The sequence below is a fragment of the Saccostrea cucullata genome, unplaced genomic scaffold (genome assembly GCF_032062105.1).
Source record: "Saccostrea cucullata isolate Sc308-1 unplaced genomic scaffold, CSIRO_AGI_Scuc_v1 ctg1860, whole genome shotgun sequence".
NCBI lineage: Eukaryota > Metazoa > Mollusca > Bivalvia > Ostreida > Ostreidae > Saccostrea > Saccostrea cuccullata.
In genome coordinates, this window is record NW_026929161.1 from 97,885 (window position 1) to 119,225 (window position 21,341).

The 21,341-nt window shown below is 34.6% G+C and overlaps 3 protein-coding genes across 3 annotated transcripts; 2 read left to right on the plus strand and 1 right to left on the minus strand.

Annotated features, from left to right (window-relative positions):
* Positions 1-1,087: 1,087 nt before the first annotated feature.
* LOC134279948 (uncharacterized) lies at positions 1,088-4,817 on the minus strand. The gene is made up of 5 exons (XM_062762357.1): positions 4,695-4,817; positions 4,239-4,445; positions 2,962-3,093; positions 2,135-2,281; positions 1,088-1,868 (listed from the first exon to the last, which is right to left on the minus strand). The coding sequence occupies exons 2-5, from the start codon at positions 4,435-4,437 to the stop codon at positions 1,240-1,242; spliced, it is 1,107 nt and encodes a 368-aa protein (XP_062618341.1). The 5' UTR covers positions 4,438-4,445; positions 4,695-4,817; the 3' UTR covers positions 1,088-1,239.
* Positions 4,818-5,033: 216 nt separating this feature from the next.
* On the plus strand, positions 5,034-10,509 carry LOC134279949 (small ribosomal subunit protein uS13). Its single transcript, XM_062762358.1, has 5 exons — positions 5,034-5,066; positions 7,457-7,555; positions 8,354-8,440; positions 9,723-9,916; positions 10,384-10,509. The coding sequence occupies exons 1-5, from the start codon at positions 5,064-5,066 to the stop codon at positions 10,457-10,459; spliced, it is 459 nt and encodes a 152-aa protein (XP_062618342.1). The 5' UTR covers positions 5,034-5,063; the 3' UTR covers positions 10,460-10,509.
* Positions 10,510-17,831: 7,322 nt separating this feature from the next.
* Positions 17,832-21,009, plus strand: LOC134279943 (uncharacterized). The gene is made up of 2 exons (XM_062762351.1): positions 17,832-17,897; positions 19,168-21,009. Exon 2 carries the CDS (start codon positions 19,636-19,638, stop codon positions 21,007-21,009), a length of 1,374 nt encoding a protein of 457 aa, XP_062618335.1. The 5' UTR covers positions 17,832-17,897; positions 19,168-19,635.
* The last annotated feature ends 332 nt before the right edge of the window (positions 21,010-21,341 follow it).

Sequence of the window (21,341 nt, forward strand, 5' to 3'; positions counted from 1 at the left end):
GTTGAAGTCAACTTCCGGAATAAACACATTACTAATTTTAGAATTCCACGTGGAACTTTACATGTCATCAAAACATGCATCAACAATTCTTACAACTAAGTTGTTACAATTTATCACTTTGAGATATTTATTTTTAAATAGTGTGTTGTCATTTCCAGGAGGAGGGGGCAATAACACCCCCCTTATTTTGAAAAATATTTCAATTGGTATAATCAAACTTTCATTAGTTCTAGAGTTTTCATATTTCACAGGTGTATTCCTTGTGAAAACACCTTCCTCTTGGTAGCAACAATTTTGACCCTTTCCCTTGATCTTGGAGTGTGACTTGCATTTGATAAATTTAAATCTTTGACATAAGCTGCCACATTAGGTATCAGAGTTACACAAACACATCTTGTTTTCTCTCTGGTTTTACTAACTAATAGTCTGAAGAATGTGTCTCATATAACTCAATATGCATAATATAATTATACATACATTGTATAATGATACAATTAGACTCTAAGAACTAGCATCTCAATTCGCAAAATAAAGTCACACTGATCCTTGTCATTGCATTCATTCCCTTTTGATGGGTTTCAAATATTATTTGAACACATTTCATAAATTTCCATGTATTTACTTCAATGATAAAAATCATTTTCTAGATTACACATTGAAAATGTTGCATCTCTTCATTTTATTAAATTGTACACATCTCATTCAATATTAGCACTTTAGAAATTTTGCTAATAAATTCATCACAATCACCCACAAGATTTATATATTTTATACAAGGCATGTGTATGTATATGTTAAACCTCTTTGTTAAAAAGCAATTATGAATATTCAAGTACACATTGTACTTATTTAAAATTATTTTTGAAGCTATTCTTGTCAGCTTCAAACATACAAGAAAATCTTAAATTTGATATTCAATGTACAAATAATGCAAAAAAAACCATATACTTACAAATGAAGGAAAATACAAAAATAACAACTTTGTGTAGAGTCACTAACATAAAAAAAAAATGCAAATATTTTATGACACAAGTCAGCATATAACACATTTACCAACACACTCACCCCTAACCCCTACCCCCCACCCCCTAAAATCCTTATGCTATTGGAAATGGACAAATGATACATACCGGTACATGTACAAGTAACAAGTATTCATGTTTCAGCTAACTTCATTTAAATCTAAACCAGTTTTTAAAACATTTTAAAAAAGGCCAAGGAAATTATCAATATACAGTGTTAAAACCCTGGTACCATCCTGCCTTTCTTTTTGGCCAGTTTTATTTTGTTGTCTTTCTTGCTCTGCTTTCGGCTTTGTATATTTTTTTGTCTCTTTTCTTGTCTCTTTTCCATCTTTTTATTCACAACGTCTTGCCTCTCTGTCCATTTGGCCTTCTTTCTCTCTTTCATTTTCTCTTTCTTTTTCAGTGCCTTCTTTAACAAAGCAGGATCATCTTTGACCTTCTCTCCTTCCGCCCTCAGCATGACACTTTGCCATGAATTCTTTTGCTCCATTTTCTTTGCCTTTTCTGCATCTTTTTCCTTCATATTCTCTACCTTTGATTTCCTCTTTTCAATATTTTCTAGGAGTCTCTTAAAGTCTTTTCCATGTAGAGAGTTTTTATGTTTTTCCTTCTCATCGTTCTTTGTGAAGTCAAATTTGCTAAACACGAGTTTGCCCCCCTTGTCCATCACTGACGGACGCTCTGGGGATTTATACCCAGCCACAGCATCACCATTCACTGGTCCGCTAGCTTTTAACACAGGGTTTTTATTCTTCTTTCGCTTGACTCTACTTTTTAATTTGCTCTCTTTTCTTTGGAGTCTTTTCTTTTCTTGTAATTCTGTAGGAGTTAATGTCCTTTCCTCTGGAAAAAGAATTATCAACACGATTGAGACAGAGTGTCAAATTCTATTATTGTATCAACAAATCCTGGCATCCCCTGGGTACCATTCAAATAAGTTTTCTATATGTCTACCAGCAAAGAATAATTAACTTCTAAAATTAAAACATTTCGCACTGCAAAATTCCAGGTATTCTAGCTCTAACTTTCATTTCATACCAAAAAAAATTTTAATCATGAAATCTAAAATCTTTGATTTCTTAATATAAAATCAAATGATGCGAACTCACTGCCCAGCTTTTGCATTTCCACCATTTTCTGCCTGAGAGCATCTAACCTTGCTGCCTTACTAATATCTGGAGTTCCCTCCCCTCCATCAGATTTCTTGTTGCTTTTTCCTTTGTGTTTGTGCTTCTGTTTCTCTTTAATTTTGCTATCTATAATAAAATAAACATTTAAACATCATCATAAAAATTTACATGAAAAAATCCTCCTTCAACTCAGTTATCAAGATTTTGGGTGACAAATGAGAGAGAATATCTAATTCTCTCATTTTGTCACATGATTTTTTTCTAATATCTTTAGTTCATGTTTGAACTGAAATTTGTCCAGTGTCAAGAGTCCTTTGAGCTACTACACTATTTATATAAATCTTATCTTATCTTTTAAATCATGTTGCCCATTCTTTCTTAGTCTAAACTGTGTAGTATAAATGCATAAATTGGAGAAAATGTTCAGATTTTTTTGTTCTAGAGAATATATTTTTCAATTTGTTTTCACATTATACAATATTCTTAAATGTTAAACTATAATTCCCTAAATGAGCTAAATCCTGCTGGTCTTAAAATGTTTGTTTAAAAATTGATTTAATGAGATCTCTTCCTGGTCCAATCCTATCCCAAAGAGGCTTGGTTTGAATGGAATTAAAATTGATCTAAATGATAATGTCTACATACCAAGATATCATCCAGAAACTAAGCGGTACACACAAATTGACAGATAGATAGATAGAAAGGTGGATATGCAGACCTATATAAAAATCTGCTTTAGCAAATATGACAGATAAAAAGTAAAAATTCTATAACTTAGGAAAGCTTTTCAAAAAAATACTACATACAAGGTTCCTCCTCTTCAGGTGATTGGGATTCAAACTGTATTTGAGAAACCGTTTTAATTTGCAGGGGATTTAACTTCTGTTTCTTTCCGCCTTTAGACTTCTGTTCTTTTTTCCTCTTTTTCACATCTATACCTGAAATATGTATTAAGAAACAATGAATCCTGGAAGTTGCAAAGAACATACATGATGTAGGTTCCTTTTCCAATTTTTAATTATTCAAAAGAAGAAAATTACTGAATAATGGTCTGGAAGATCCACCCTGTGAATTGCAACTTTAAATTAATGAATCTGAATAATTTTCCTTTTTCCTATATTTTATAACAAAGCAAATTCTGCATTTAGGTAAATGAAGTGAAAAAAATACATTGACTGACAAGACATGATGGTTTTCACTGTTTAACTCTGTTCTAATACATGTATCATTATGTATTTTGATATTATTGGCCATTAACAGACTGAGATTGTGCTATAAAGATCAATTTAAACATATGAAAATAACTGTTTTTCTTGACTAAATGTAGGACACATGCAGTGTCAGAGACATACAGATGATAAATAATGAAATGTTTTCATTAAGTATAATCAGTGATGAGCTTTCAAATGCATCAAATTCAAAACTCTTCACAAGATAACTATTCAGATTGTTTTCACAAATAGAATCCAAAGCATCAATGCAAAATTGATTATAGAAAATAAGAATTCATTGTAAGATCTACATGTAAGAACAACCAAAATTTGGATTGGAATCTTTAAAGTGTCGTTGGATTTTTTTTTTTTTTTATGGAGAATTCATTCGAAGAAAATAACTGTGCCTTAAATTTACTAAAAGAAAATGTGTGAGTGTATGAAGCTCATATGTTAAATACTTGCACTCTTTGCATGTAATCTCTTCTGGAAATGCAACTGACAAATAAAGTATGAAGAATGATGCTGTTTGAAGTAAGACTATACAGTGTGAACCTTACATATTACTTTCTTGTAAGATCGATGAGCATTTTAATTTACAAAGGGTTTTTAAGGTAGAAGTGATTATAAATGTTTCTTGTGAGTAATGTAAGGCTAAACTATTAGCATGATTAGGGGTCACATTGTCAAATATATAAATGACTAAGAAAAATGACATACATGTACTCAACAAAATAAATTATTTGATTCTTATTGATTGCTATAATTAACCTCTTTTTTTGTATTTTATTTTAAAAAGTCTGATAATTGAATATGTAATTTCCCACTTTCATCATCTGATCATTGAAATATACATGTGATATACTGAATACCGTCAACTTCATCCGATTCTGATTCACTTTCATCGGATTCCTGCAAAAGTTTTTCTTTTGTGTCTTCAGAAAAAAAGGATGCCGGTGGAATAGTATCAAGAACTCTCCTAAAAAATTCAAAGTCAGCTTCTGGTCCTGGGTTCACACATGTAGTTTTATTATCAGATTCGACTGCATTTTCTTTCTTCTTTGACTTCATTTTTTTACCTATAACATAGTATTGTTTTGTTATTATACATTAAACATTATCTAGTATCGATTATTAAATGCATTTGATTAATCAATTGGCATTAATTATTTTTCCAGTATAAGACTGTTGTGTTAAATGGGCAATATTACAACTTTTACAAATGTTATAGTTATACACTGGCAGATTGAGAAAATGAAGTCATATGTCCAATGTACAGCTCAATTTTCAATTTTGTTAAACTGTGGCAACCCTAAGTTAATCTTTACCTTTCAAAACAAGGATATACTTGTTATCGCAGCAAAAGTAAGGATAACATTGTAAAATTTCAAAGTTCCTCGCACGTGTTCAGATATTGGAAGGGTTTTTACTGAGAACAGGAAGTGCTACAAGGAAAAGTAATGATTAAATGAAAACCTTAGTTAGCATGAATCCGAAACATTCTAATACATATAAGAATTCAGATTTTATATGAATTGGGAAATGTTCTTCGTCATAAATTTATTTAATTAATCCTAAGTTCATCTGTTAGAAAAAAATTACTGATACTCGGATTTTGTGATTGTAAGGATATTCCGGAAATATTTTACGGTTTTGTAAGTTATCAACAGTTTTGCCTCTTCCGCTGAATTATCAACATGGTTGGTTGAAAGCTATGCTTGCTCAAATAAATCGTTCATCATCAGTCATTGTTGACACACAAAATGAAAATCGAACTTTCAGTTTTCAAGTTTAAATGTTCCTTGTTAGAATATGTACTTTCATCGTAGATATAGATTGTTTTGATCAGTTGAATTGTGCTATGAAAATGTGAACTGTCAAAGAAAACATTAATGCAAAAAAATTGTTCAATCTTAAATGTCGTATTTTTATTTCATTCAATTTAAAACTTGGTGCAAAAGCTTATCCAATAATTCTAAGAATGTCCAACAGGGAATGCCTGAAAAAAAAAACAAGTAATCTCATTACTGCACACATATCGTGTAATGTCATCCCTCCATTTCATATTTTCAATTTCTGTTTGACTAATGGTACATGTAAGACTAAGGGAGGTTTAGAGCATTAATAATTTCTCCATCTTGGGAAATGATTTTTTAGTAAACTCTGATAGAGCTTCTAAAATGCTTTAACATTTACTAAATTTGCCAAAAAAGTATTCCGAAAACATCACTTGAACAGGTCCAGTACAATCTCTTGATTTAGCTATATAGCTTTAAATAGCTATATAGCTTTATTAAGCTATTCTGTATAGCTTAATTTAGCTATTTACTACACTTTTTTCTTAAAGGTGTAATTTTCTCAGTATGTACAAAAAAGCGCACCATGGTGCAGTGATGATATACATCTTTGAACTCTTCTTAAAATAATGCATGTAAAAATCACTCATCAAATTACGTCTCCTTGAGAGACTTTGTACTCAAAGTTCTACAAGTTTTGGGGCTATATAAAGCAACTGATACAGTTACTTTGCAATGATATTATAATGGAGACCAATTATGTTCAACAAGATAATTGATTGGTAATAGTTCAGCACAATGAGAAGCAATCATACTTTTCTTTGCCTCAAGGCACCAAGTTAGTGGACAGTTAGTCTAACAATAGAAATTCTCATTTTGCTTAAAAGTATTCTGCAAAGTTAGAACTATCTTTGATTTTGGTTGTTGTTTTAATAGTCTATAGTACATGTATGAAGATTCAAATACATGCAACTTTTTGTTTATTTTCAACAAAAAATATTTTTGTGAAAAACTGTATATAAATAGCTAAATAAAGCTATTTTGAATAGCTAAATAAAGCTATATAGCTATTTAAAGCTATATAGCTAAATCAAGAGATTGTACTGGACCTGTTGAATATAACTAATTAAATGAAATGTGAAAATTTTGCCCAGTTGACAAACCACATTGCACATAACTAACATTTTGATTCATTGACATTTATATATAAATAAACTTTTGAGATAACTCGGACAAAAGCCCTGTTATTATTAGTTACGCTGTCAGCAGGTCCAGTCCAAAGACTTTTTCTACCTATGTAGCTATTTATAGCTACATAGGTATTTAAACCTACCCAAAGTAGCTATTTTTACCTACTTTCTGCTTTACTTGCATTTTGTGGCCAAACGCAGGAACGGCGCAACATGGTGAGCACTGAATTTCGTGATATAGTCTCACTGATGATGGATATGAGAAAAATTTGGCCAAAAAATGATTACTTCGTATATCATTAATTTTGCATAGAAACTAATGTATAATTGCGATTCAGGAAGAAATCATTTTTTGGCGAATATTTTGTCATATTCATCATTAGTTTGACTGTATAAAAAAAATATGGAATTCATCATATAGCGCCGTTCAGTCTTTTGGCCACAAAATGTAGATAATACAAAAAGTAGGTAAAAATAGCTACTTTGAGTAGGTAGAAATAGTCTTTGGACTGGACCTGGTCAGTTAGGGACCTAATACAGGGTGTGAATGGAAATCCATATTGGGCGAGGTGAAGCTGTACGACTCCATATTAGGTCCCTAACTGGTCCCGCTGTAGACCTTTTTAAATATTAAAAAATCTATGAGCATATTATGCAAAATATCAAGTTTTAATCCAATAACAATCAACATGAATTATCAAGTAACAAGAAATCTACCTACGCAAACTGTTCTTAGCCACCATTTTTAATTACAATAACAATGCTTCGAACTGAATTGTGTGCTCGATTTTAATATTACTCCTTGTCGACGACGTAATCCAGAAAAAATCTGGGCGTCATGTGATAAGCTTTCATCCAATCATTAATATACAAATTTGTCTGAAGCGGGATTAAGATATATATATATAAATAAACCACACACGCTTCACTTTTTATATGCAACTGTCAAAAGTGTAATTTTTCTTTGTACTAAATCATCTGGAATGTATAACCATTACCAAGTCCAAACATAAATTGGTGATGTTTAATAAATATTGTATATTTTCTTTCATACAAGTTGATGAGTTGTTATAGGTTGAGAATAAACTTTTTTCGTTTTTGCAGGCTTTGATAGTGCCAGAAAAGTTTCAGCACATTCTTCGTATCCTCAATACAAATATTGATGGAAGAAGAAAAGTTATGTTCGCCATGACTGCCATCAAGGTATGAGAATTTTGTTTTAAATAATCATCATATATTTGCTGAGATTTTGCCAATGCATCCAGATTCAAAGGTTCATTTTCAGAGTCTTTTATTTAATTACAATATCCTGTATGCTTCTTAAGCTCTTGCAATAAAATTAAAAAGTCCCTTTGACTTGATTTTAAGGTCAAAGGACACATTTTATGGTATTGACAAGTTTCCAGATTCATTTCAAAACTTTGTGTAAGAAAGTTGCTCCAATAAATCTTGATGTGAAAGAGTTGAACATCAAGTTCACAAAGTTGTAAATTGTTACCAAATACCAATGGTTTCTGGCAAAGTCCTATCTCAAATAAACTTTTGCATTTCTGCTAATTAAGGAAGGAATCATTTTATTTATGATTGTGAAAAAATACACATAAGGAAAAAGATTTATCCTGAAAATGTTTTCCTTGTCATGTGTTGGTACAAAAATGTGTAATGGCCACAAATGGAGAATCTGACTCCCTGTACTATAACTCCATTGCAAATAATACAACAGGTGTAAGGGTTTCATGAAAGTGTTTTCCATATTCCCATACCTTTCAAACTTGGAGATGTAAGATTGGTACCAATCTCCATTCTGGAGAGTATTGATACAGAGGACGAGGTTTATTTTATTTTCCACATAATCCTCCACTTTCTAATGAATTATCTGTAAAATGCTGATGGACAGAAGAATATAGCATGTATTATACTTATGTCTCTTTCATAGCTTCTGTAAAATATATAGATTTGTTTTATTTGGAAAGAAATTTATGATTGTATGATATTTTGCAGGGTATTGGTAGACGATATGCTCATGTTGTCTGCAAGAAAGCTGATGTAGACATCACAAAGAGGGCTGGAGAACTCTCCGATGAGGAGGTATATTTCAGAACTGAAATGTTTTATTATGTTTACCATATACATAGTCTGTATTAAACAAGAGGCCCATGGGCCACATCGCTCACCTGAGTAACTTGGGTGATGCAGATCTTTACCAGATTCCCCCTCTTGTTATACCTATCATGCCCAACAACCCCCTTCCCTTTTTATTTTAAAACTTTAGAATCTACACTACCCAAGGATGCTTCCACATAAGTTTCAGCTTTCCTGGCCCAGTGGTTCTTGAGAAGAAGATTTTTAAAGATTTGTTCTATATATTTCTATGTAAAACTTGGATTCCCTATTGTGGCCCCGCCCTATCCCCGGGGGTCACGATTTTAACAATTTAATATCTACACTACCCAAGGATGCTTCCACATAAGTTTCAGCTTTCCTGGCCCCGTGGTTCTTGAGAAGAAGATTTTTTAGTGACCCCACCCTATTTTTGTCTTTTCTTGATTATCTCCCCTTGTAAGGGGACTTGGCCCTTCATTTTAACAATTTAAACTCCCCTTCACCCAAGGATGCTTTGTACCAAGTTTGGTTAAAATTGGCCCATTGGTTCTTGAGAAGAAGTCGAAAATGTGAAAAGTTTACAGACGGACGGACAGACAGACAGACGGACGGACGACGGACAAAATGTGATCAGAAAAGCTCACTTGAGCCTTCGGCTCAGGTGAGCTAAAAACCATATGATGAGACTATTGGCTCCCAGAACAGTCATGTCAGGCTATCTTTTTAAAGTTTGCCTGCACTCTCATGATAGGTCAGAAAATTAATTAGGTAGGAAGAGAAAATATATTTTAATTTGATTTTAAAATCTTTGCCAAAGAACTATGATATTAAATGTTTTTGCCTAGGTATGTTTGAATAATTTAATTTTGGTTCAGTGTAACAAATTTTTTGATTGGCTGAAAATTTTATACTTTATAACTATGATTGCCTACATCACAGTGACATGGGTCAAAAAGGTATCAATCCATTAAACTTGCATTTTAATTTTGTACAAATTAATGTCATATTTGAGATAAAATCATCTTTTTTCCTACACTTATTGGTAAAAAATTAAATTACAAAAATGAATTTAATAGTACCCATGTTATACAGTATAACATGTCATACCAAATATCTTTGGTAGCTATTGATTTTCATGTAGGTTCAAAAAATCAGGTATCTGAGTAAGAGGCACCTACAAAAAGAAAATGGGCAGCCTTAGAATATGTTTTCAGAGACATCAGTATCTTTTTGCAAGTGTTGATACAGTGAAATATATCTTTTTCAGATTGACAAAATTATCACCATTATGCAGAACCCCCGACAGTATAAAATCCCTGACTGGTTCCTTAACAGACAGAAGGACATCAAGGACGGTAAATACAGCCAGGTCATGTCCAACTCCCTGGACAACAAACTCCGTGAGGATCTGGAGCGACTGAAGAAGATCCGCGCACACAGAGGTCTACGACACTACTGGGGGTAAGCTATGGAGTGGATCACTCAAAACACTGGTTAAATTTGATCACTTGATAAATTACCTGCTGGTTAAATTCTATATCTACTTGCCAACTAACCAATGGTCAAATATCTGTTGCTCAAAATAAAATTAAGCCTCTGGTTAGCTAACCTAAGTTAAATGATTTAACCAGTGGTTAATATCCCACAATGCATTACATTTGTACACTTCAATGTAAACCAAAATAAAATTGGATATGATCAAATAATGTTGGGAGGGATTAGAAAGATCCATAGTATTTCTGCCTTTTGAAATTTCTAACAGGGGGGGGGGGGGGGGGGGGAGTTGGGATATATACCATACTAGGTTGGATTTAACTGAAATTTTGCTGTCTTAGTTAAGCTTTTAGAGTTGTTACATTGTTAAAGGTCAAAATTCCCATTTATAATTATTTCTTGGAATCATTGTTGCTGATTGGTTTTCATTTCAGTTTGAGAGTAAGAGGTCAGCACACGAAGACCACAGGAAGAAGAGGAAGAACTGTGGGTGTGGCCAAGAAGAAGTAAACTCTGTATATGTGAATGTTAAAGTAAAAAAAAAAGACAGAAAAAACAAAGCTATGTTTTCTTGTGTTTGCCGTTGATGGTACAGGGAAAGGTTTCATGAAATGAGGGGTTTGTTTGTATAAAAACTTATTCATTTTTGTTTTGCTGCTGAGGCAGAATTAATGTCTGCAGATTGATGGTAGAATATTGGTTATACAGAGAAGCTTTTACATAACGTTTTATATTATAGTCCACTTGCCTTTTCTAAATAGCTGTCACATGATCCCTCACCTAGAATTCTTTTGTAAAGAATTTATATTCAACAAAAGAGTACATCAACAATTAAAAACGAGGTATACTTTTTTTCCACCCCATGATTTTAGAAATGTATACCTCAAAAGTACATCTTGATAAATGGTGATAAATTGGGCAAAGCCAGTAGTAGATGATATACAGATATAGAAGTATCTCTTTGGCAGGAAAAGGTGTCTACCTCTATAATATTTATGCCCCCCTTCGAGGAAGGGAGGGCATATTGCTTTGCTGCTGTCTGTCGGTCCACTTAGTTTCCATTCATTTTCTTCACAACCGTTGCACATACTGAAATGAAATGGTATACAGATACATCAGATGAATATCTAGGTCAAGCTCTGTTTTGGGTACAATCGCACCATTTTTGACAGAGTTATGCCCCTTGGACTTACAAAAATTCCAATTATTTGCAATTTCCGTTCATTTTTTGGCAACCGTTGCACATACTGAAATGAAATTTAGTGAACAGATTTATCAGATGAATATCTAGATCAAGTTCTGTTTTGGGTACAATTGCGCCATTTTTGCCCTTTTGGACTTGGAAAATTTCCAATTTGGGGGGAGGGGAGCATAATTGTTTTACGAATATCTCTTGTTTTGTAAATGGGCATGTATCTACCTTTGCATATTAAAATGCAAGAGATAGAATTTTGTATGACTGCAGGCACATAGCAACAGGGGGCGGGCTGCTTCCCCCCCACTTTTTTTCCCCAACGTTACCTTTACTATTGAAAATGTCCATTGAAAGGTTGGCTGCCCCCCCCCCCCCCCACTTCTTACCACAGTATAGTAATATGAAGGAAATGTAGTATTAAATGCAAGAAAAAAAATGGAAGTGAAAGGAAGTTGTCCTCGAAAAAAGCTCGCCACAACCACCCCCCCCCCCCCCCCCCGAAATAGGATTTTTTTTTTTTTTGCTTGTCAACTTTTACAATAAAAAGTTTTTTTTTCTCTGGTTGCCCCCCCCTCCACTTTCAAAGACGATGCTACGTGCCTATGACTAGGCCAGGAATTGCTATTGCACCGTGTATAGGGGCAAATGTGAGGTTTCGATTGAGTATCATATGGGATTTCAACTCCGAAGCGGTGATTTTTTGCATTTGGAAAATATATTTGTAAAAATCCTCTGCTAATGAATTCTTCGGGGCCAAATGACATGCGCACGGGTTGTAAGAATGTACTACCTTCCAATTTAGTGCAATAGGCTAGTTGAAAGCCTTACGCATTCTGCAAACACTTCTGGACAGTTCGGTCGACTGGGAAAAGTTGTGGTGTCGGTGTCATTCTTTGCTCTATAATTTTCAAAAGCGGTGCTTTAAAGCTCATTTTAAGGATGGTTGATAAAGATTGATATAAAAACAATCCATGAAAACTTTTTTTCACTTTTAACAGTCTCTATTTCGGTAAGAAATATAAACTTTTGTGGCCAAATTCTACTGTGCCTAACGGGGTTTCAGGGTTCGATAACATAGGGGGTTTCAACTCAAAGGCTTTTTCTATGTTTTAATCTTTGGATCTGGATTCCTGGTTCATCCATCACGAAGAAAAAGTGAATGGCCATATCGAAGGCAAAAGATTTAGTTTTTAGTGTGCAAAGACTTCTAAGCAACTCAAATTCTTATTTTTTGATATCGTCGGTCCTATAACAGTGCCAAAAATCCAAAAACAAGAATCCAATACTTACATTTACATCCTCTGATTTTCTCGCTATATAATTGTAAATTTCATTATACTTTCTACTGAATTTAACGCATGTCAGACCTGACGTACTTGTTAAAGTCGTTTGAGGCATTGAATGTTATGATTAAATGCGGGGTTGGGGGTGGGGGGGGCGTACAAATAGAGCGTCTTCTTTAAGAGTCGCAAAGTAAGAGTTGATCCTTACATTGCGGGTTCAATGCCCACCATGGGACGTGAAGACCGGTCCTTCGGATGAGACTGTAAAAACCGAGGTCCCGTGTCGCAGTAGGTGCTGACACAAGAAAAGATCCCTCCCTGCTCAATGGTCGTGAGTGCTGAGTAAAGGACAAAATTTGCAGGTCTCCACCGGCAAGTGGTAGAGACTCCCTATGAGTGAAAAATTCTCAAGAGGGACGTTAAACAACGTACAAACAAAGGCATTCCCCAGCTTAGTTTGTAAATAGATAGGAGGTTCATTGGCCGCAACCCCACCTGAGTTCATTGGCTTAGAAAAAGCAGAAATCAGTTCCAAGTATTAAAAATTACTAACCAAGAGTTTCTGATACTCTATACGATTAGCGTATCAGAAACCTTTGCTTAGCGAAGATGGGAAGGGGTGGTGGCTTGAATTTGAATTATAGAAAGTTATCGCCTAAAACTTAAAAAAAAGTTTCGAACCACGGGCCATTTTCCTACAATCGGTTGGGAGAAGGGCAAATAAACATTTTCTAAACATGAATTTACTATTTTTGAACATAATGATTATTTGTGATCGCTTAATGCGGTAGATATATATTTTTTGCCCCCGTAATCGAAGAAGTCTGTCGGTCTGCTTGTTTGCAAAAACTTTAACCTTGCCCATAACTTTTGAGTTGTTGGGGGCTGTAGGTTTCATATTTCACAGGTGTATTCCTAGTGACAAAACCTTTCTTTGAGTACTACTTAATTTGACATCATGACCTTGATTTGGCTCACTTTTACAAGAAATGCTTAAACTTCAATTGGTCATAACGTTTGAACAGTTTTTTTCTTCTCATGTGTATTCATTGTTACAAGAATCAAACTCTCCAAGGGTATAAATGTTTTTGAGCTTGACCTTACAGTTTAACCCACTTTAAAAATAAATCACTCTTGGGCATAACTTTTGAACTCTATAACTCTATATTCCACAGGTGTATTCCTTATGACAAGAACATCCTCTGGATACCAACAATTTTGTCCTTGACCTTTGATTTTGATTTGCATTTTAGAAACTTCAAATGCGGGCCAAACAGGACATCAATGTTTCACAAACACAATTTTGTTTTCTTTAAAAAAAGATGTGTTTGTGAAAAAGCTGATGCCCCCGTATTGCAACTTATGGTTAGGGTTGAAGTTTCCCAACATCAAGTTAAACTCCAAGGTCAAGGTCTAAATTGTTGGTATCCGTAGAAAGGTCTACTCACAGGGAAAGAACCTGTGAATTTTGAAAGCTTTGATACTATTTGTTCAAAAGAAATGGCCAAGATTAAAGTTTTTTTTTTCAAAGTGGAACAAACTCAAATTAAAAGGCCAAGGCCAAAAGGTCATATATTATTATACCCAATGAAAGGTATTGTCTATCACAGTAAATACAAATGTGAAGTATGAAAGGTCTATTACCAACTATTCAAAAGTTATGGCTATGATTAATGTTCAGAGAATTTAATAAAAGTGGGTCAAGGTCATGAGGTCAAATTTGGTGGTACCAAATGAAAGGTCTTGTCACACGGAATACACCTGTGATATATGAAATCCATGGCCCCCTCAAAAGTATTGGTTAAGGTTAAAGTTTTTGTAGACAGACTGAATGACAAGCGGACGGACTGTTTCTGAATTGCAAGTCAGACTCCAGGGTCAACAGATGAAAAATGTTGATATCCATAGAAAGGACTTGTCTCAGTAATTGTACACATGAAAAACAGTATGTGTTTGTGAAACACTGATGCCCCCGTATGGCAACATACCGAAGATTAAACTTTCTCAAATGCAAATCAAATACTGTATAGGGGGAAAATAACTCGCGGTGTTAATATTCGCTATATTCACGGTGTCAATAAATCCGTGAATTCAAAAAACAGTGAATAAATTTTCAGTAAACTCCATGTTTTATTAAGAAATTTGAGAATAGACTACGATAGGTTTATACCGGTATATACATGTACGTGCAGTACCTGGTCATTTCGGTAATTAGCAAAGTTTTTGTACTTGTCATTCCGTTCTTTTAATTATCTCGCTTTGCTTTAATTCAAATCAGCAGATTTGTTAAAAAGCTGTTTTAATAGCCCACGCTAGATGATAATTCATTCAAAACACATGGGCCATGAGTTTTGATTACCCGTGCGTAACTAATGTTACCACGTGTGTTTGTTACCTGCATTATCATGCATATTAGTTTTACCGACATTTCGGTTTTAAAAAAATCATTCAAATAACTATCGAACTTACTAAAGATTTGGAAGGAATTATTTCGTCGACCTAAATTAACACATTCCTTACTCGTTAGTGGTTTTTTGCCGCGTTGTATAGAAGATTTTGGGATGCACATGCACCCATCGCAAGGAAAGTCATATGACGACGAAGACTTGAATACCTCTCTTCTAATCAATCGTATAATCTACTCTGTTGATCGTAAAATAAAGACATAACGCTGATTAATGTCGTTTACATGTAGCTATATGGGGTAGACTAGAAAAGGGAGGTAACTTTTATTACATACATTTACCAATTCCGCGAATTCAAGAAACCGCGATAGTGTCAGATGAGAGAAAAACGTGAAAATTACAACCCGTGAAATTAATCCCCTATACAGTATGTTGATACCCAAAGTAAGGTCGTATCACAAGAATTGCAATTGTGAACAAGCATTCTGAGAGTATTGCAAAAGAGAATTCAGCTTTTTTCTTTGAGTGCAAATTTTAGGACAATTTTCAGTTTTAAACCAAGTAGTGACTATGTCAGCAGAACTGTAAAACCAAGTAGGAACTATGTCAGTAGAACTGTAAAACCAAGTAGTAACTATGTCAGCAGAACTGTAAAACCAAGTAGTGACTATGTCAGAATTACTGTAAAATCAAGTAGTGACTATGTGTCAGCAGAACTGTAAAACCAAGTAGTGATTATGTGTCAGCAGAACTGTAAAACCAAGTAGTGACCAATTTAACAGAACTGTAAAATCAAGTAGTGACTATGTGTCAGCAGAACTGTAAAACCAAGTAATGACTATGTCAGTAGAACTGTATTAAATCCAAGTAGTGACTATGTTGAGTTGTGGCCCATGGGTCTCTTGTAGAGATTACCAAACTAATTTTTTTTATTTTATTATGTGCCCGGATCGATAGATCCGAGGCGTATATTGTTTTTCTCCTGTCTGTCTGTTTCTTTGTTTGTCTACAAACTTTAACCTTCGCCATAACTTTTGAACCATGAAAGATGGAGACTTCATATTTGGTATGCATACTTCACAAAATAAGCTCTTTCAAATGACACCAAGGTCAATGATCTTGTGACCTTGACTGTGACCTATATGCTAAAAAAGGCTTTTTGTTGGAAAAATTTAACCTTCGCCATAACTTTTGAACCATGAAAGACAGATACTAGTACTTCGTATTTGGTATGCACACTCTACTATTGAAACTCCCTTCGCCATAACTGTTGGACCATGAAGGATAGAGACTCTATATTTGGTATGCTAACTCCACTAATAAAGCTCCTTCAAATGACACAAAGGTCAATGATCTTGTGACCTTGACTGTGACATATATGCTAAATATAGCTTTTTTGAACCTTCATCATAACTTTTATACCATGAGAGATCCGAGACTTCATATTTGGTATGCATACTCCACTAATTAAGTTCTTTCAAATGACGCCAAGGTCAATGACCTTGTGACCTTGACTGTTACCTATATGTTAAAAATAGTTTTTTTCAAATTTATTTCCCGTCGGGCGCATAGTGTTTCACAAATACATCTTGTTTTATAATTATATGTCGCCCCGAACGAAGTCGGGAGACATATTGCGATTGTATGCATGTTTTTGTTCTCCAGGCTGTTTCTCGGAGATGGCTGAGACAATCTTCCTGAAACTTCCCTCTAAAGAGAATCACTGGTTGTAGTTGTGTTGTGTGGTCATTCAGTTTCAAAATGGCTACCGTTGACATGGAAACCTGCAAAAATGGACGAATTTTGTCCGCGAGTTTTCTCTCTGGTCCCTTGAACATTCTTCATGAAATTTTATTTGTGTAATAATTAGTATCTGTAATTGTGCTCATTGGATTTAAAAATTGCAAATTGTCAATAGTTTCCATGGAAACAGGAGAAAAGTGAAAAGTCTTTAACTTTGATTTTTAAACCAAAGTACTGAAAGGACTGATACGAGTTGATGGTTGTCTAAGCTTAGCTAACGGGTATTGTTTTAAACAATAAAATGCTTTCTTTGTCTGTTATTACTGGAATTAACGGAAGCAGCTGTTGCAGAAAAAATACATAACCCGCTTACGCGGGTTATGTAAATTTTTTCTGCAATAGCTGCGACCGTTAATTCCAGTAATAACAAACAAAGACATCGTATTGTTTATATTTATATCTATTTGAATAATCATTCAAAGTAGGATTAAAATGATTAATTATTGTATTAATAATGCGAACGTCTTTATACGTTTCATTGATGGAACAGCCACTGATCAAGAAATCAGTACAGGCGACATGTACAGACATGCCTAATGTAGTTCATGCAGCGATTAACGCAATGGGTTTTCTTAGGAAATAAAGGAGAAAATATTCAGTGGATGTAAATATTTAGTGATGAAAGAATGAAAGTCTTGTCCAGTTCGGAGCGACATACGCTATTGCATGCAATAGCAGACTTTCTAGTTATATTTTCACTTCTTCATAGGAAGCCTTAGAAAATATAAAAATTCACATTGAATCTTGAGTGTTTTATTCATACAACTTGCCTATTTTTCAAGGAAATTAGAGGATTTCTTCCCAGATAAGTGTTTCAAGAGCCAAACAAAGAAGCTTTCACAAAATATTACTTTTAGAAACATGCACATCCTTTGTAATATCCCGACTTAGACGATTTTTTTTTCAGATAAGTGTTTCAAGAGCCAAACAAGGAAAGCTTTACATATATTTTACATGCACATCCTTTGTAATATCATGACTTTTGCACAACAATTCTGTCGAGGCCCACGACAGGGTAGGTTATTCAATGACTTGTAAACGTGGGGAAAATATACAGAAGTTTTAATCATATATGCTTTATAAATGTTGGTATTATTGAAATTATTTAATTTGTCCATGTAGACATTAGATCCTATATGCTGCAAGCAGATTATATGCATGAGCCCTTTTGATTGGCCAGGATTTCATTTGAAATACGACTCACTTCACTTTTGGCCGGGGAAACTGTTTTCTGTTCGAGATGAAAGGTTGGCTGTGAAGAGGTATGTTATAAATTACTTAAACTCAAAAAAAAAAAATTATGAATTTAATATTCAATTATTAGCTGTAGTGTCGTTAAATTTCAGTTTTCTGTACAATGTATTCAAATTATTTTTCTCAATTTCTGCACAGTAAAAACCTATTTGAACATAAAATTCATTTGACTTATCTAAATTTTATCTAGGTCACTAAATTAGAATTTTGACAAAACTGCGAAAACAAACTATTTATAATCTTGCTGGCTTTGACTGATACGGGGAAAAAGAGCTCAAAATTCCCAGAGTTTTAATTTAAAAAATATGTTGTCTTTTTTATTTCCATGACATGTCGTAGACTTTGTCAGAGCGAGTGAACCCCGTATAGATTAATTGTAACGGCTCAAGACAAACTCAATCCTGTTTACAGTTTTTTTTTCGCCCTGTGTTATGTTCACGCTTTTGTACTTGCGAATAATTTTGCCTCGTTTTAAATTTGCCTAGTCATATTTCTGTTTAAGAATTAAATCATACCGATTTCTTTGAATTCGCCCCGTTTTAAATTCGCCAATAAGTCATTAAGGCGAAAGGGGCGAAAATAAAACGGGGGCGAACTTTTCTCTGTATACAGTAATAAAACTAAGTACTTAGACAGGTCTGACTCTAAGCACTGCACCTAGGTCATTCGTGTTACCCTAAATAAGACAACGAACCCCTGACCTCAATACATTAATAGAGAACAGACTTAATACATGTATAAACCTTTTCAGTATATAACTAGGGTTTTCAGTTATAGATTTTGCAAATATGGCCTATTTTAATATCGAACATGTCAAGTGTCAAGAATGATCAATTTTTTTTAAGAAAGTGGAAATCTATTTTATATTTTACTCAAAACAGAGGGATTTGTTGGTAAAACTAAAAGGTATTTGGTGAAAGGCCGATAAGAAGTCATGAATACACAATTTATTGGTATCCCCACATTTTGTTTGGCGTGTGCTTGATAATTTGTTAATTAACTATAAATATTTAATTTTTGAAAGCAAGAATCTTCTTTAAATATTTAAAAGAATATGACAAGAATAAAATCTATTCATATTGGCATTAGCGTAACAAAAAACTGTGACCGAAGAGTCCATGTTTTGTTGACACTTACAATTTTACAATTATAAAAAATAAAATCCGCTCACTCGTCCCAATTTTTATAGCAAATTAGGATGAGAATCTAAAGATTAATTTTATCTGGCCTGAAGTGGACTAACATTGGTATATAACATGTTCCTTTATTTTATTTCAGATAAAAGGATGGCTTCTTCAGTATTAAGACAAGGACAGCATTATATTGAATGTGATATTTGTCAAAGTCCTGTAATTTTCACATGCAAACGATGCGCGCTTAATTTATGCAATGCATGTGTAGAACCTCACATTCTTATCGAATCCAAAAATGGTCATGAAGTTACAAAATACAACAAACAAAAAATCGAAGGTGGAGAATGTCTGACCCACCCCCAGCAACAATGTAGCGCCTTCTGCAAGACATGTAATATTCCTCTCTGTGTCTTATGTGTTTTAAACAAGCACAGGGAACATGGTATTGTCGAACTATCCGAGAAAGTCGATAAATTATCCGATTTCATCACGATAGAAAATGAACGGCTACGGACAAAGCGAACAGAATTGGAGAGAATTTTGGAACATGTAAGTAAAAGGTTGGCATCCCTTCGACGTGTTTACAAGCAGACAAAAGAAAAAATTTCATCACATGCCAAAAACCCTGCATCAGGAAATTGATAAGGCAGAGAAGGCACTGCACAAGGACCTATATAAACTGCAAGAAAAGCATGCAGGAATTTTAATCAAGCAGAAAAAAGAATTTGAAGAAATATGTAAGAAATTGAAAACTCTTGAACAAACAGTCGACAGCTTGGAAAACTCCAAAGATGTCCGTGGTTTAATGGAACTTAAGTTTGAACTTGAGAATCAACAGATTCCAACCTTTATAGAAGAAACAAGACCGGCATTCTTCCAACCTATCAAGTTTAATGAAAGTTATACATCTTCCTTCGGTTACATACAGGAACTAGAATCACAAAAACTGCCTTTCGACGATCTAACAAAAGAAGATCAGATCTCTTCATCAGGACAAGTTCTAAGTATATCGGAAGTCCTGTCCACCTTTAATACAGAGTTTCCGGCTAAGAAAGAAAACAACAACCGCCTGTTTGATATGATTCCCCTCGGAGATGACAAAGTGTGGGCAGGAGGAGCCAATCATGAGCTCAAGTTGTTTGATCTTCAGGGCTGTCTCCACGACACTGTCGCCATTTCGGATTATGGTGGTTACCTGACCCTTCATGATGGACACGTGGTGTACACTGATAAGAAAGAAAACAACAACCGCCTGTTTGATATGATTCCCCTCGGAGATGACAAAGTGTGGGCAGGGGGAGCCAGTCATGAGCTCAAGTTGTTTGATCTTCAGGGCTGTCTCCACGACACTGTCGACATTTCGGATTATGGTGGTTACCTGACCCTTCATGATGGACACGTGGTGTACACTGATAGAAATGATAATACTGTGAAGAAAGTTATAAACGGTAAAGTAGATACGTTGTTCCGTACCGGGGAATACAATCCTTCCGGAATTACCTGTACCGCGGCAGGTGACTTCCTTGTCTGTCTCCAGACAACAGAGTCCAAGATCGTAAGATACAGCACTTCCGGTGACGTGCTGGAGGAAATCCAGTACGACTCCCAGTACCAGCCTCTGTTTAAGGATGCAGTTTATGTGGTGGAAAATGGTAATGGCGACGTTTGTGTAGCTGACTGGGGTAAAAAAGCTGTCACAGTCGTTAATAAGTTCGGAATATTCAGATTCTCTTACACAGGGAACAAAGCGTCCAAAGAGGAATTCCTGCCTAGCTCCCTTACCACAGACAGCATGCATTACATCACCATCACGGACATCATCAACGACAAAATTCACATGTTGGACAGGGACGGTCGATTCCTGGGGTACATCATTCCTGATCAGGGGATACAGAGACCCCGGGCAGTATGTGTCATTAGGGAGGGGGAAATAATGGTTGGGGAGTGTTTAACTGGAATGATCAAGAGAATAAAGTACTTACAATAATGGGGAAGATTGAGGACAATATGTTTCTTATTATTGTGGGATATGAGATCTATTTTCTATCTATTTGGTGCTAGGACTTTCATACTTCTCATATTTATTCTGTGTGACAAGACCTTTCATTGGATTCCAACAACCTTTACCCTTTGACCTTGGTAGATTGACCTACTTTTTAAAAAAATTAACCTTGGCCATAACTTTTTAACGGGTCTTTCATACTTCAAATATGTAATCCTTGTGACAAGACCTTTCTTTAGAGACCAACAACTTTTACCCTATGAGCTTGACCTAGGACTTTGACCTACTTTTAAAAAAATTAACCTTGGTCATAATTT

Bases quoted from the DNA above. Each gene is read 5' to 3' on its own strand.
- LOC134279948 (XM_062762357.1), bottom strand. From the start codon at position 4,437: ATGAAGTCAAAGAAGAAAGAAAATGCAGTCGAATCTGATAATAAAACT. The intron at 3,094-4,238 runs GTATTCAGTATA...TACATATTTCAG, and splicing joins AGAATCGGATGAAGTTGACG to GTATAGATGTGAAAAAGAGG. The intron at 1,869-2,134 runs GTGAGTTCGCAT...TTCTTTTTCCAG, and splicing joins GGAAATGCAAAAGCTGGGCA to AGGAAAGGACATTAACTCCT.
- LOC134279949 (XM_062762358.1), top strand. The intron at 7,556-8,353 runs GTATGAGAATTT...GATATTTTGCAG, and splicing joins TCGCCATGACTGCCATCAAG to GGTATTGGTAGACGATATGC. The intron at 9,917-10,383 runs GTAAGCTATGGA...TTTTCATTTCAG, and splicing joins GGTCTACGACACTACTGGGG to TTTGAGAGTAAGAGGTCAGC.
- LOC134279943 (XM_062762351.1), top strand. From the start codon at position 19,636: ATGCCAAAAACCCTGCATCAGGAAATTGATAAGGCAGAGAAGGCACTG.